This window comes from Giraffa tippelskirchi, chromosome 10 (assembly GCF_054371585.1).
Source record: "Giraffa tippelskirchi isolate mGirTip1 chromosome 10, T2T-mGirTip1v1.2.pri, whole genome shotgun sequence".
NCBI classification, from domain to species: domain Eukaryota; kingdom Metazoa; phylum Chordata; class Mammalia; order Artiodactyla; family Giraffidae; genus Giraffa; species Giraffa tippelskirchi.
In genome coordinates, this window is record NC_137284.1 from 8,740,470 (window position 1) to 8,757,115 (window position 16,646).

General features: G+C 39.3%; 1 protein-coding gene across 5 annotated transcripts in view; it reads right to left on the minus strand.

The window, feature by feature from the left end:
* Positions 1-988: 988 nt before the first annotated feature.
* RTN3 (reticulon 3) overlaps positions 989-16,646 on the minus strand; it is a 64,989-nt gene continuing 49,331 nt past the window's right edge. For all 5 annotated transcript variants that reach the window (XM_081532824.1, XM_081532823.1, XM_081532820.1 and 2 more), the window contains 6 exons: positions 7,066-7,273; positions 5,038-5,176; positions 4,394-4,463; positions 3,890-3,936; positions 3,043-3,101; positions 989-1,962 (listed from right to left, as the gene is read on the minus strand). In XM_081532824.1, the coding sequence (XP_081388950.1) occupies positions 1,917-1,962; positions 3,043-3,101; positions 3,890-3,936; positions 4,394-4,463; positions 5,038-5,176; positions 7,066-7,273 (569 nt within the window). In that variant the 3' untranslated portion in view covers positions 989-1,916. The remainder of the gene's footprint in view (positions 1,963-3,042; positions 3,102-3,889; positions 3,937-4,393; positions 4,464-5,037; positions 5,177-7,065; positions 7,274-16,646) is intronic.

Consider the following 16,646-nt stretch of genomic DNA (forward strand, 5'->3'; position numbering starts at 1 on the left):
GTGGAGGCTTCCAGTGCAGGGAAAGGTCCTTTGGAGGGGAAGCCCAAAAAGATAATCAGTGCACTGACTTCTTCGGAGGGCAAAGGAATGGAGCTGGAGAGTGCATTTCCTACCATGACATGAAATGAGTTAAAACATTTCAAAAGGAAAGGAGGCTAAGAAAATAAGAGTGGAGTAAGGCAAGGTACCTTTTACCCATCTAAATTCCTAAGTAATTTCCTCAACAAAGTAGAAAGAAAATGTCCTTCCACTACCTTCTACAGAGCTGCACTGCTTTGGGACCGTCAAAGATTATAGCCCTTACTTTAAAGTCACCAGTGCATATACCGTCTGGATTATCACGACTGTCAGTTACAACCTGAAGGAATTCACAGATGATTTTCTTTCAAGTTTACTGAGTTTTCATGTTGGAAGGGGAGGAAGACGTAAGTCTCAAGTGGGAATCCAAGATTCCCAAATGCCCTCCATCTGGTATCTGCGTGAACTGTTTTGTTGTCTTTTAATTGTGCATGGAGCCTGCCAACACAATCTGGCCCTGCCTGGTCACCCTCACTGAAAGCTTCTTGGAAAACACTCTCGAAAGGAGGACCCTGTGCCACGGTACAGGTGTTAACACATCTTAAGTGCCTGAAAATGGAAGGAACCCTCAAACAACACACGCCCAATAAGCTAGCCTCTAAGTCAAAACTCCACCTGAACCACAAAATGCACCTCCCTACACTCATCTGTGGTGTCTTAACCACAGATACAGTCTCCTCTCAAGCCAGCTCAGCTTTGGTCCTCAGGGTAAAATGATGAGCACAGGTTAAAGATGGAGTGTGTAGGGAAAAGAGAAAAAGGCCTTTGTGTTTCTTTAGTTCACCTCTTGAGAATGTTTCCCCGCCACGGACTGAGACAGGATTACAAGAACTTGGTAATGGAGGAGCCCACATGCAGATTAAATTTTTTTTCTCTAACAAGTTTACAGCAGTTACAGCAGTTACAGACATTTTATAATAAGAAAAGTACAACCAGATTTATTAACCTTGAGGGTAGGAAAGAGGGAGGAAAGCACATTCAGGAATAAGCTCTCAAACTACAGCTCAGAACTGGTGTCCAGAAGAGATGCACAGACACCACCGTCCCACATGGTGAAGCCTCTCCTGCCTAAGGACGCGCGGAGTCACAGCAGTGCTCCTGTGCACGCTGCCTCCGTCCGACCTTCCATCTCCATTCTTGGTTATCAGATGGTATTCTGGGAATCAGGAATCATCACTATCAACTATAAGTTATTCACAGAGTTGAAAGTTATATCATTAAACGAAGATTAGGAGTAGCTGCTCACATTGTGGGGCAGGAAGATGGGATCAGAGGACTGCAAAACAAAACAAAACAACAACAAAAAAAAAAACAAGGGAAGGAATCCCATTCTTGTCCCCAGATAATTTCTTCATAAGTTAATCATTATTTCTTAACTTAAAAATAAGGGCAAAACTATGATGGAAAGCTACAGAAGACTGACTAGTCCTTGAAATTTGGATAAAAGAACCCAAGAGATGTATTTTTATTTTTCATTTTCTCCTTTACCTCTAATTTTCCCCCTCCTTTCAAGTTACAGGTAAAAGCTCCACCATCATTAAGGTACTGATTTATCCTATTAATTTGACTCTTTCTTTATTCTTTTGGGTTTTCTAAGATATCAATTCTTTATTAATCCAGATATTTCTAAGATTTTCCTTTTTTAAGTCCAACAATTCTTGTGCTTGATACTGAGGGTAGAGGGAAAGGAGGGGAGAAAACACCAAGTTAAAAAAAAAAAAAAAGCTTGGAATGCAGGCTCAAGCTGACACTGAGCATGTTCCTTCATAGTACAAGTAACAACGTTATAACTATTACATGGTGTTTTAGTAATTGTTGCGTTTCTGGTTTCCATGTACTTATTCTGCCTTTTTTTTAGCAATTCCAGGGAGTTTTGCTTGGATCCTATTGGGAAAAGGAAAGAAAAAAAGAGTGAGAATATAGACCTTAGTTCTAGATTTTTGTTTTAACACTGATCCTAGAAGACGACCCTTGGACTTACTGGTGTCATGTGAACAACACCCCCATTTTCACTGGGCTTCCTTTAGATGAAAAGAGGCAGGGGCTGAGTCTGGCCTGGGATGAGCTGAAGAGTACCCCCAAGACCCACCCCCTCTCTGCCACTGAGCCTGCTGCCTGTCCTCTTTTGCTGCCCAAACCTCCTGGCTCCCTTCACTGGGGATGCTGGAGAATGAGGGATATGTAAGCACACTGCCCGCTGGCTGTGCTCTATAGGAATAAGCAACAACCATACACAAATCTGTGTGAACTGCCCTTGCTGGGCTTTAGCTCCAATGTCTACCTAAGAAAGCAAAAAAGTAGGTAAAGATCCTGGCATTAAGTCTGGGCTGTCTGGATATAGACAAGGTTTCCTCATATCAAAGCTAGAAAAAGCACTGAAATCCGGGGTGTGAAAGGTGGGGGGCGGGCACAAAGAGAATTTAACTGCTTGTGATGCTTTGTTTCTTAAAAGAGCATCTGAAGAAAATATGGAAAAATATTAACTTACAGTTCCTTGATATAGGGAGTCATAAAAATTCTACCAATATTTTATTATTTGATTTAAATATGAAACTGATTAAAACAGAAGGATTTGTAGTCTTAGAAAAGAGGTAGTTTTGAGCTTTAATATATTTATTTACTACAACTTTTATTTCTGAAAAGGGAAGGAAGAGTTTGGCTTAATATTGATATTTGTGAAAATAAATGAAGGTGAGCAGACAACCACAAACATTTAAAAACCGGTTCAAAAAGGCAGAGTGGTCCTAACTCTGTTTATCCTTTTCAGTTTAAGATACAAAGAATGCTTTACAAAGGAGCAGATGAAATAATTTCTAGTAAAATCAAACCATTAACCAAGCTTTTCCTTTTCCCCAGGATAAAAATTACTTTCTTTGGCATTAGCATTTTACATAGGAGACTAAAAATAATTGAGGGGGGAAAAAGCTCACGTCATGATGAAATGTGGAACCTAAGCATACTCACTTTTCAACAATCGACTTGGTCTGATCGCGGGCGATGCCAACATAGTGATCAATCTGGGTCTTTAAGGAAGAAAAGTCATTCAGTTGTGGCAACACACAGATTAACAATTTTCCCGAAGGTAAGATTCTTTGGTCTAGTTTAACCATCATTTTCTCAATACCAGAAACCATGTGTCTAATCTATATTCAGTAAACACAAATATGTTCTGACTCCTGGTGAGACTAATTCATTTAATATCAAAAAGCCATGAATCAAGTCAGATGATGGACGACAATCTATCAAGAATAACTTCATAGCATCCAGTACACTCGGTATAAGCCACTCTACAATGCAGACGTCTGTTCACACTGATGGGTTCCCACAACTCTTTTAATAGTTTGTTTCTTCTCAGACACCAGCTTTTATTCAAGCATTTTTTTCAGCTTTTTTTGGGGAACAGATCCATTTGATAAAACTCAAAAGGCACACAGCATGGTAACACAGTAAATTCCCTTTCTACCCTTATCTTTCCTAGACATTCAGTTTCGCTTCTTAGAGGAAACCAGTGACCAGTTTCTTGTAGGCACTTGACTTACAAAATTAGACTGCAAAAATGGCTACAAAAAGATTGCTGTGAACTTTCAATGCCTGAAAAATGAACTAGGGACTTCCCTGTGGTCAAGTGGCTAAGACTCTCCGTGCTCCCAATGCAGGGGGCCCGGGTTCAATTCTGGTTCAAGGAACTAGATCCCACATGCCGCAACTAAAGATCTGATGTAACCAAATAAATAAAGAAATAAAAAAAGAACTAAAATTAGTCATACATTAACTGGCATATCTGATTCAAAACAGACAAATGCTTACTTACCTTGTACTTCTCATAGACAATTGGAACACTGAAAACAAGCAGTTCAGCTGTAAGACAGAATCATGAGACACGGCAAGTGTAAATGTGAGACAGTCACAAAGTCTCGAGTAACAGGGATATTCTTCCTCATGAAATATAGGGAAACACAGAACTTCATCAATATGGGAAATCCTGGCCAGAGCTCTCAATTAAGGACAGTCATATACAGGTATAACGGCTTCCCTCTTGTACCACAAATGATTTCCAAATTATGAAGGTCCTCATATTTAAACCAAATCTAGACAACTCTCCTTTATTTCTAGTTGTCTGGATGTTTCTTTATAGGTGGGACCATTTAATAAACCTGTGCCCACAGACACAGGTTCCTCTAATATCTAGTCAAGGTCTTTATGGATGGTAAAGGCTGGGCCAGTGTGAAAGGACTGGAGCCATGCTGAGCTCTCTTTGCTCTTACTCTTACCGATTACTTCATAGAGCCTGAAGACATTTTCCTTGCCACCTTACCAAGAATCAGAAGGGTGATCCCATTGAAAACGGCACCAACATAGGTCATCAGCCACATGAAGACAGCAAGCTGTGAAGGCCAACATCAGAGGGTTAAGCAGGAATAATCATAATGCAAAATTCAGGTTGGGCTGTGCTTAGTCATTCAGTTGTGTCTGACTCTTTGCGACCCCATGGACTGTAGCCCACTAGGCTCCTCTCTCCAGGCAAGAATACTGGAGTGGGTTGCCATGCCCTCCTCCAGGGGATCTTACAAAATTCAGGTTATTTGATGTTATTCTTTTCTAGCTAAGTCCTCATAAATTTAGTGATGTATGCCATTAATAATTTCAAGATGAAGGTTACCTCATTTCTATTATACATTTGAGGGTGCATAAGAGAATTCAGTGGTTCTTTCAGGCCCCCAAACAGACTGTAACTGCATTTCTATCAATTACATACATTATCCTTAATATGATGTTAGTTCTCCTGGCGCAGAAAGTACCTTCTTTACTAGCCCCTACTTCCATTTTTGTAGACTGACTGAGACAAGCATACATTTTGCTTTTGTTTGATAAAACCTTATTTATTGCCTTTCCTCTGAATTATAACTCAGTCCCTGGTTTTCCTCAGCCTCACCACCAAAAGCTATAGAGGCAACTAACCTTCAAGGAGTCAACTAGATCTTCCACCAGAAAGAGACGAATGATGAGTTTCAGGGCCCTGTTGACGTGCACCATGGCAGCGTTCACGTAATTATGGAAAGCTTCTGAGGACAGAGTGATGTCGACATCCAGGTAGGCTCTTCCAGAAGAAGAAACAACAGTCACACATTTGACATGGCAGGAGACGATCTCTTTCTGTTAGCACAGAAGTTCTTCAGAGGGTGAAATCCCCCCAAGGGTGTGTGAAATCTGCAGAGGCAGTTTTTGCTAACATGGGGTGGGGTGGGGGGGCGACGGGACATGACTGTCATGTGGTAGGTAGAGGCGAAGCTGCCCTATGTCCGCAGTGTGGGGCGGTCATGTACATAAAGAACTGCCCAATGTCCTGCATAACTTTTACTATCTCATAGGATATTCATGAAGGTGAACCTATTTATAATTATCAAGAGCCCAGAACATATAAAAACAAAGTATTTTCCCCACAATTTTAACATATCCCAAATTGTCTAAAACTGTATTTTGTTTATGCTGAAACCTTATTAAGATTTTTTTTTGCCATTTTGGAAAATCACATCTGTAAGGGAGATTATAAATGTACATGCAAGTATCTGATCTAAAGTATCTTTAGTTTTTTTTTTGGTGTAGTTATTTCTAAGAAATTAAAATACTGACTGAAATGCTTATTGTTTTATTGTCAATGACTTTCTATTTTATCACTCCTTATAATTATGATCAGTTTTAAGAACTGTTTACCGGTAATATTATCTATGAATTTCATTTCAAACTGATAAAGGAGGCATTATAAAATCTTTGTTAAAAAAACACAAAGACCTGGGTTCTGTTCCCAGGATGCATTACAGAACTGAGATGTAACTACCTGCCCATAATCTGTTCATTCACTGAGCTCTTACTGAGCGCCCATGACTACCAGACCCTCCGCTAAGTGTCAGGTTATCAGAAAAATAAAACTGCTTCTGCCTCAAACAGCCTACAGTCTTGTGGGAAAAATCAGAAGAGTAATAGGCATGTTTTTCTTTCCTGTTTATTAAGGAAATATTTACTATTAAACACAAAAGTTATAAAAATTAGATGCTGCAATTAATACAACCCAGCAAAACACATTTTATAAATCTATAACAGCATCATGCGAAAGGAGAAAAAAAAAAAAAAAACTTCTACATTGCAGCTTATGGCAAAACAGTAAAATTTATCCACTCAATCAATCAACAACTACTGATCTGTTAAAACAAATTTGCAAGTAACTTTTTAAATGCCACATATAGCTTAAATTATTCCTTCTGTTTTCACCAGGAGAAAACACAAGAAACAAAGCTGGAGCCAGATACCTATTCTGTCATAGTTCTGAGAGATCACAGAAATACTTCTTTTTCCATGAGAAGGGGTTTTAAAAACCTGCCATTTGAAAATAATAAAATACTACCATTTGTTGATGTTAAAATTTTTTACGGGCCAAGACTTTGAAGAGGAAAGGCGTGAGGAAAGCATTTGTTACAGGCATAGCACAGTTGGAAAAGCAACTGGATTCTACAAATGCAGGACCTGCTGACTTCATCACGACTTGCCCCTGGTATTAAGGGAACTAAAGGCGAGATAGGAAGGAAGTTAGTAATAAAACCAAGAATATACACACCGAGGTCTGATATTGCCAAGAATGCATCCTCAACAACAACATTCCAAGGCTGTTGTAAGTATTAACTATGTGGGGCTTAAACATGTACTTGGGACCCCATCTAACTGAGTGCTGTCCAGATGCTCTGCTTTCCCTACGGGATGACCCTGCCCAGGGATTCAGACAGTCCTATTAGGTGAACCTCTAGTTTGTCAAAAAGTTCCTGGCTCCTAACTTGGTCACTTCATAAAGTAGTCTCAAGTTGATATTTCATGCCACTGATCAACTGCATTAGGCCCTATAATTCTTGATTTCTAATCAGGTCTGATTTGGATCTGACCAGCCTCTGCAAACCCTTCCCTAAGTTGTGGAGCATTACTTATGATACTTCAACTCACTTGAATGGATGGCCTTCTTCTGATTTCTGTACAGCTTGGATGACAGACTTGTAGACCCTGAAGCTGATGGTGACAGACAGAAGAGCCAGGATGAGGTAAGAAACCACACTGATGACACTGAAAGCTGCCAGGGACAGCAGCATGACCAGTGTGGTGCCAAAGACAAAGCCAGTCTTCTTCACATCTCGCCAGAAAATCAAGTCGTGCACTGCCAACAGAAAAGGGAGCTTAAGTTAGATGACCTCTCAAGAGTCACAAGGCCGGGACTGTTTGCTCTGTGTTCTGCACACCTGACAAGGCTTACACTAGCATGCAGTTACAGGTGCACCCCTCCTTAAGACTAAATAAAAATCAAGGAGAAATCAAATTACATCAGGGATGATGATTCACACTGCCAAAGGTTTTTCTGGTTTCTGGATAGGCTTCTAGAAACTTAGAAACTTAGTTTTTAGTCATGGCTACTCAAGTACAATGGAATAAAGTGTCATTTACTTTAAATGTTTCAGTAGAGCAACTGTGGGAAAAGCTTGAAAACTGTTGACTAAATTAAGCAAACCAGGCTTACAAATTATCAACAGTTGGGTCAACAGACTATAAAACCAAAGGTAACTTGACATGTGGGCCTTAGGAAGCCTCACTATGAACAAAGCTAGTGGAGGTGACGGAATTCCAGCTGAGCTATTTAAAATCCTTTCAAAGATGGATGCTGTTGAAATGCTGCACTTAGTATGCCAGCAAATTTGGAAAACTCAGCAATGGACACAGGGCTGGAAAAGGTCAGTTTTCATTCCAATCCCAAAGAATGTTCAAACTACTGCACAAGCGCACTCATCTCACATGCTAGCGAAGTAATGCTCAAAATTCCCCAAGCTAGGCTTCAACAGTACATGAACCGAGAACTTCCAGATGTTCAAGCTGGATTTAGAAAAGGCAGAGGAACCAGAGGTCAAATTGCCAACATCCGTCGGATCATAGAAAAATCAAGAGAATTCCAGAAAAACATCTATTTCTGCTTCACTGACTGTGCTAAAGCCTTTAACTGCGTGGATCACCACAAACTGGAAAATTCTTAAAGAGATGGGAATACCAGACCCTCTACCTGCCTCCTGAGAAACCTGTATGCAGGTCAAGAAGCAACAGTTAGAACCAGACAGGGAACAACGGACTAGTTCCAAAATGAGAAAGGAGTATGTCAAGGCTGTATATTGTTACCCTGCTTATTTAACTTATATGCAGAGTACATCATGAGAAATGCTGGGCTGGATGAAGCACAAGCTGGTATCAAGATTGCCGTGAGAAATGTCAGTAACCTCAGATATACCGATAACACCACTGTTATGGCAGAAAGCGAAGAGGAACTCAAGAGCATCTTGATGAAGGTGAAAGAGGAGAGTGAAAAAGTGGGCTTAAAACTCAATGTTAAAAAAACTAAGATCATGGCATCCGGTCCCATCACTTCATGGCAAATAGATGGGGAAACAATGGAAACAGTGACAGACTTTTATTTCCTCGGGCTTCAAAATCACTGCAGATGGTGACTGCAGCCATGAAATTAAAAGATGCTTGCTCCTTGGAAGAAAAGCTATGACAAACCTAGACAGTGTATTAAAAAGCAGAGACATTATTTTGTTGACAAAGGTCCGTCTAGTCAAAGTTATGGTTTTTCCAATAGTCATGTATGGATGTGAGAGCTGGACCATAAAGAAGGCTGAACGCCGAAGAATTGATGCTTTGGAACTGTGGTGTTGGAGAAGACTCTTGAGAGTCCCTTGGACTGCAAGGAGTTCAAACCAGTCAGTCCTAAGGGAAATCAATCCTAAATATTCATTGGAAAGACTGAAGCTGAAGCGAGAAGAAAATAGACCAGGATGGGGCAAGAGTACAGGCAGAGAGACTCCCTAGGTGCAAAGGTTATATGGCAGTTTTTGCTTGAATTCTTTAAATCTGAAATATTTGAAAGAAAGAAAGAAAAGCTTAGAGGATAAGGCTGGGGCCTAGACAGAAAAAGACCTTGATGTATCAGAGAAGGGAAAAGGCAGAAAAACGCTAGCCTACATGCAAATCTACTTTGGTGCAAATTAGAAAAAGCCTCCCTTTCTCATGAAAACTGTGACAAGAAATAGTCAAACCTACAATGATAACCACTGTCAAACCTACAGTGGGGTTCTCTGATGAAAATGGACTGGGATGGGGCAAGAGTACAGGCAGAGAGACTCCCCAGGAGGCTAACACAGGGGTTCAAGTCACAGATGATGGGCGTTTAGATTAGGTCAGGATGGAGCGGAGTGGACACACAGACTTTATTTTGGAGGCAGGACAGTCAGAACTTGATGATGAACTGATGTGGGAGGTGACAGAGGGAAATAAACATGGATGAGACCTAGTTTGGGGGCCTGAGCAAATGGATGGATGTGGTGTCATTTACTGAGATGAGAAAAAGCAGAGTAGAGAGCATGTTAGTTCTGGATGGATGTCTAGAAAGATACACAGAGAAGGTGGTCAGATCTACCAGTATGGAGCACACAGGACAAGCCTGAGCTGGAGATGCACATATGGAAACCACGAGCACACAGATAATATTAAAAGTCATGAAAATGGATAAGGTTACCTAGTTTATAGGGAAGAAGGCCCAGTCTTAATTCTGAGGTGCTCCAATATTTAGTAGCTGAGTAAAAGCAGAGGAGCTGGGGAAAGGATAGAGAGGAAATAACCAAGGAAGTGGGGATAACTAGGAGAGTATGGAGGCACAGAAGCTGAGAAAGGAGTGCTTTGTGGAGAAGGGTGTGGAAACTGGCTAACTGTGCTGAGGCTGAAAAAGGGAAAAAGTCACCTTGGACTTAGCAATATGGAGATCGTTGGTGTCTGATCAGAGTGGTTCAGTGAATAGCTGGAGGGGGTTGAAGAGGAATTACTGGTGAGACATGGAGGCAGTGTGAGAGAAAACGCTTAAGAAGTATGGGTATGAAGGGGAGTAGAGACATCTGGAGCCAAGTGTTTTCAAAGACAGGAAACACTAAAGCATGCTTATAAAGCTTGCTTTAGTCACAAACAAGAAGAGACTGAAGACAGGGAGCAGAAGCAGTGAAGTCCTGGAGAAAGAAGGGATGGAGCAGAGCCCAGGCGGAGGGGGGTAACCTTGAAGAGGATGAAGAGAGACACAGGCCCACTCTCAGATCTGAAGAATGGAAGAGGAGGGATTCCCTTCTGAATGTTTCTGTTTTCTCAACAAAAGGGAGATGAAGTCATCAGCTGGAATTGGGGGCAGGGGAGTGACAATGGCTTATCGAGTGAGGAAAAGATATGAAATGGTTGTTTCAGAAAACTGAAAGTGGAAATTCCCTGGAGGTCCAGTGTCTAAGACCCCGCACTCCAACTGCTTCCATAGGGGGCACAGGTTTGACCCCTGGCTGGGGAACTAAGATCCCACATGCCATGCAGCATGGCAGAAAAAAGAAAAGAAAATCAAAAGTGTCTTAAAACTGTTAAAAGAAAAAACAGGAGTAAATTTTTGTGATCCTGGATTAGGCAATGGTTTCTCAGATACAATACCAAAAGCACAAATGACACGCACACATACACACAAAAGATAAATTGGGGTTTCCTGGTGGCTCAGATGGTAATGAATCTTTCTGTAATGCAGGAGACCCAAGTTTGATCCCTAGGTAGGGAAAATCCCCTGGAGAAGGGAATGGCAACCCACTCCAGTACACCAAAAGAAAAAAAAAGAACAAAAAGATAAATTGGACTGTATCAAAATTAAAAACCTTTGTGTTATAAACAGTACCAAGAAAATGACAGGAAAACTCATAGAATAAGAGGACATATTTTCAAATTATTTATCTAATAGGGTTAATTGTGTCCAAAATATATATAGGAAGAAATTATAACTCAAGAACAGCTTAAATGAAAAAAAGAAAAAAAAATGAGAAAGGATCCAAACAGACATTTCTCCAAAGATATACAAATGGCCAATAAGTATATAAAAAGAGGCTTAACATCATTAGTCATTAGTGAAATGTAAATCAAAACCACAATGAGCCCGCTAAATTGGCTATAATTAAAAAATATAATAACAAATGTTGGCAAGGATGTGGAGAAACCTCATGCATTCCCAGTGGGAATGAAAAATGGTGCAACTGCTTTGGAAGACAATCTGGCAGTTCCTCAGAAAGTTAAACATAGAGTTATTATATGACCCAGGAATTCCACTCTTAAGCAAATGTGCAAGAGAAATAAAAACATACAAAACTTTATGTACACCAGTGTTCACAGAAGCATTATTCATAACATGGAAACCGTAGAAACAATCTAAACATCCATCAACTGATGAATGGACAAATAAAATGAGCATATCCATACAATGCAATTATTATTTGGCCATAAAAAGGAATGACATTCCAATACTACATATTATACTATAGATAAAATGTGAAAACATTATGCCAACTGTAACACACCAATTAAAAAATCTCACATATTGTATGATTATGTTTATATAAAAACATCTGCAACTCTGTAGAGAGAGAAAGTAAATGAGTGGTAGTTTAGGGCTGTGGTGATGAAGTTATGACCAACCTAGACAGCATATTAAAAAGCAGAGACATTACTTTCCCAATAAAGTTCTGTCTAGTCAAAGCTATGGTTTTTCCAGTAGTCATGTATGGATGTGAGAGTTGGATTATAAAGAAAGCTGAGTGCCAAAGAATTGATGCTTTTGAACTGTGGTGTTGGAAAAGACTTTTGAGAGTCCCTTGGACTGCAAGGAGATCCAACCAGTCCATCCTAAAGGAAATCAGTCCTGAATATTCATTGGAACGATGGATGCTGAAGCTCTAACTCCAGTACTTTGGCCACCTGATGGGAAGAACTGACTCCTTGGAAAAGACCCTGATGCTGGGAAAGATTGAAGGCGGGAGGAGAAGGGGACAACAGAGGATGAGATGGTTAGATGGCATCACTGACTCAATGGACATGAGTTTGAGTAAACTCTGGGAGTTGGTGATGGACAGGGAGGCCTGGCGTGCTGCAGTCCATTGGGTCGCAAAGAGTTGGACACGACTGACTGAACTAAACTGAACTGGTGCTGATTAGAAATGGGAAATGACTGCTAATGGGTATGGGGTTTCTTTTCTGTGGGGGGACTAAAATATTCTAAAATTGGATAGTGGTGATGGAAAAAATCATTTAGTTGTAAACCTTAATGGATGAATTGTATAGTATATGAGTTATATCTCAATAAAGGTATTAAAAAAAAGAAATGAGACAAACTTGCAATTATAGTCAGGGATTTCAACATTCCTCTGTCAATAACTGGCAGAATAAGTAAACAAAAAATCAGTAGGGATATAAGACTTAAACACTATCAATCAACTTGACATTCAAAAGAACATTCCACACTTTTAACAGCAGAACATACATTCTTTCCAAGTACATGTAGAACATTTACCAAGATAAACTTAACTCTGGGTCTTGAAAAGGATTCAAGACACTTTCATGTTTTCTGACTATAAGGTAATTACATCAGAAACAATAACAGAAAGATTCTGAGAAAACCAATGATAAACTTTGTATAAACTAAACAATATGGTTCTAAACAGCTCATAGACCAAAGGAAAAAATCAACAGGGAAATTACAAAGTATTTTGAACTGAATGAAAATCAAAATCTGTGGTGTCTGCTAAGTGCCTATATTATAAGCAAAGAAAGATGAGAAATCAGTGATTTCATTTTCAACCTTAAAAAGCTAGAGGAAGAACTAATTGAATACCAACTAAACAGAAGAAAGGAAAGAATAAAAACTAGAGCAAATGTCAATGAACAGATAACAGAAAACACAACAGAAGCATCAATGAAACCAAAGTTGGTTCTTTGAGAATGTCCATAAAATAGATAAAACTCGAGCTAGACTGGTCAAGAAAAAGTGAAAGAATACACAAATTGCCAGCATCAGGAATCAGACAGGTGACATTGCTACAGATTCTAAAGACATTAAAAAGATAAGGGGATATTAGGATCAATGTTATGCCAATAAACTAGACAATTTAGATGAAGTGGACAAATTCTCCAATGACCAGACCATCAAAGCTCACTCAAGAAATAGATAGGGCTTCCCTGGTGGCTCAGTGGTAAAGAATCCTCCTGCCAATGCAGGAGACATGGGTTCGATTCCTGATTTGGGAAGATCCCACATGCCATGGAGAAACTAACCCCGTGTGCCACAGCTACTGAGCCTGTGCTCTAGAGCCTGTGAGCTGCAACTACCGAGTCCACGTGCTGCAGCTACTAAAGCCCGCATGCCCTAGAGCCCATGCTACCCAACAAGAGAAACCACCGCAATGAGAAGCCCTCACACTGCAACTAGAGGGTAGCCCCTGCTGACCGCAACTAAAGAAAAGCCCACGCAGCAACAAAGACCCAGCACAGCCAAATATAAATAACATTTAAAAAAGAATATATCATGACCAAGTTTTTTTTTTTTTTGCAAAAATGTGAGACTTAGTATTCATAAATCAGTCAATATAATTTACCACATCAACAAACGAAAGAACCATACGATCACCTTAAGAGATATGGAAAAATAAAATCCAATATGTCTTCTGACAAAACTTCTCAGCAAATGAGGTTATAGAAGGGAATTTTCTTTAGTTAATAAAAGTAATCTGCAAGAAACCTAGAGCTAACAACATATTTAATGAAAGAAGGCAAGGATATTCTCTCTTACTACTTCTGCTGGCTTTAGCCAGCACAGAAGAAATCAAGAAAAAGAAATTAAAAGGCATCAAACTAGAAAGGACGAAGTAAAACTGTCATTATTCACAGATGGCATGTTGGCTACGTAGAAAATCTGATGGAATCTACAAAAAAGCTAATAAATTTTAGCAATGTTGCAGGATACAAAATTAATTATATTTCCACTTATTAGTATTAACCAATAAGAAACTGAGCTAAAAACACCATTTAAAATAGCATGAAAATATGAAACACTTAGGCATAAATCTGACAAGAGATGTATAAGACCTGTACACTGAAATCTATAAAATGCTGCTGAGAGAAATTAGTGACGACCTAAATTAATGGAAAGCTACATTGTTTTCAAATAGATGGGGAAAATGTCATATTTCATTTCCCTGGGCTCCAAAATCAACGTGTACGGTGACTACAGCCAAGAAATTAAAAGATGCTTGCTGCTTGGAAGAAAAGCTATGACAAACTTAGACAGTGTATTAAAAAGCAGGGCCATCACTTTGAGACAAAGGTCCACATAGTCAAAGCTATGGTTTTTCCAGTAGTCATGTATAGATATGAGAGTTGGTCCATAAAGAAGGCTGATCGCTGAAGAATTGACACTTTTAAACTGCGGAGCTGGGGAAGACTCTTGAGAGTCCCTTGGTCAGCAAGGAGATCAAACCAGTCAATCCTAAAGGAAATCAATCCTGAATATTCATTGAAAGGACTGATGCTGAAGCTCCAATACTCTGGCCACCTGATGCAGAGCCGATTCACTGGAAAAGACCCTGATGCTGGGAAAAATTGAGGGCAAGAGGAGGACGCAACAGAGGATGAGATGGTTGGATGGCATCACTGACTCAATGGACATGAGTTTAAGCAAACTCAGGGAGATAGTGATAGACAGAGAAGCCTGGCGTGCTGCAGTTCATGGGGTCACAAAGAGTCGGACATAGCAACTGAACAACAACATTGTTTGCATGGGTTAGAAGACTCAAAATTGCTAAATTGTTAATTTATCTATAATTCTAAGTAATTCTAGTCTGAATTTCAGTAGGTTTTTCAAAGAATAGAAATAGACAAACTGATTTTAAAATTCCTATGGAAATGTGAAGGACCTGAAAGAGCCGAAACAACTTTGAAGAAGAATAAAGTTAGAGGACTAACACTGTCTGGTTTCATGGGTTATATACAGTTACTGCTATCAAGACAGTACAGTACTGGCTTAAAGACACAACAGAGCAATGAGACCGTCTACAAATTTCAGAAATAGGTCAAATGGACAAACCATTTTTTGACAAAGCTGCTAGGACAGTTCCCTGTCTTAGCTAAGACAGGCTTCCTTGGTGGCTCAGACTGTAAAGAATCCGCCTGCAATGCAGGAGACCTGGGTTCAATCCCTGGGTTGGGAAGACCTCCCTGGAGGAGGGCATGGCAATCTACTCCAGTATTCTTGCCTAGAGAATCCCCAGGACAGAGGAGCCTGGTGGGCTATAGTCTATAGGGTCGTAGAGTCAGGCACGACTGAGTGACTAAGCAGAAGACCGTTCATGGTAGAACTGAGTCTTTTAACAAATGGTGTCAGAACAATAGAATATACATATGCAAAAATCTCCAAACTGTTATCAATACCTTGCATGATATCTAAAAATTAACACAGAAGGATCACAGACTTAAATGTAAAACTTAGTACTATATAACTACTAGAAGAAATCAAACAAAAATCTCTGTGACCTTGAACTGTGAAAAATTTCTTATATACATCAATTTGATACATAATAGGAAAAACTTTAAAAACTATACTTCATCAAAATTAAAAACTTCTGCTCTTTTTGAAGGACATTGTTAAAAGAATAAAAAGATAAGCCACAGACTGGAGATAGTATTCTTCAAAGAATATATCCAATAAACAACTTGTATCCAGAATGTGTGTGTGACACACACACACACACACACACACATTCTTTCTCAAAAACAAACACAATAAAAACTAGTCAAAATTTGAACAGACTTCATCAAAGAAGATATATGGATAGCAAGTAAACACATTAAAAGATGGTTAACACCATAACACCATTAGTCATTAGGGAAATGCAAATTAAAACCACAATAAGAGCCTACTATGTACCTGTCATGATGTCTACTCTTAAAAGACTGACTACAATAAATGTTGGCAAGGATATGGAGGAACCACAACTCTCATACACAGCTGGCTGGAATATAAAATAATGCAAACCACTTTGGAAAAAAATTTTGGCAGTTTCTTACAAAGTTAAATCAATTATCCTATGATCCAGCCATTTCACTTGTAAGTATTTACCCAAGAGGAAAGAATATGTTGTGTTCACATGAAGATGAAATATGGATGTTCATAGCAGCTTTATTTGTAAAATAAATTAGCAAAACTGAAAATTCAAAACTTCAGCAAAAATTGAAAACAACCCAAGTGTCTGTCAACAAATGGTATACCCATACAATAGAAAATTACTCAGTAATACACTCATCAACATGGATGAATCTCAAAAAAAATTAGGTTGAGTGAAAGAAGCCAAACCAAAAAAAAAAAAAAAAAACAGTACATACTTTATGATTCCATATGTATATAAAATTCTAGAAAATGCAAACCACTCTAGTGACGGCAGGCAGATCAATGGATGCCTGGCAGAAGGGAGAGATTAAAAAAAGGCAGCAATGAGATTTTTGTGTGCTGGAGATGTTCACTGTCTTGACTGCAGTAATACACTTCATGGGTGTAGACCTATGTCAGAACTTACAAGTTATGTATTTTAAATATGTGCAACTTATTGCACAGCAATTAAGCCGCAATAACATGTTTTTTTTTTAAGTTAAATGAC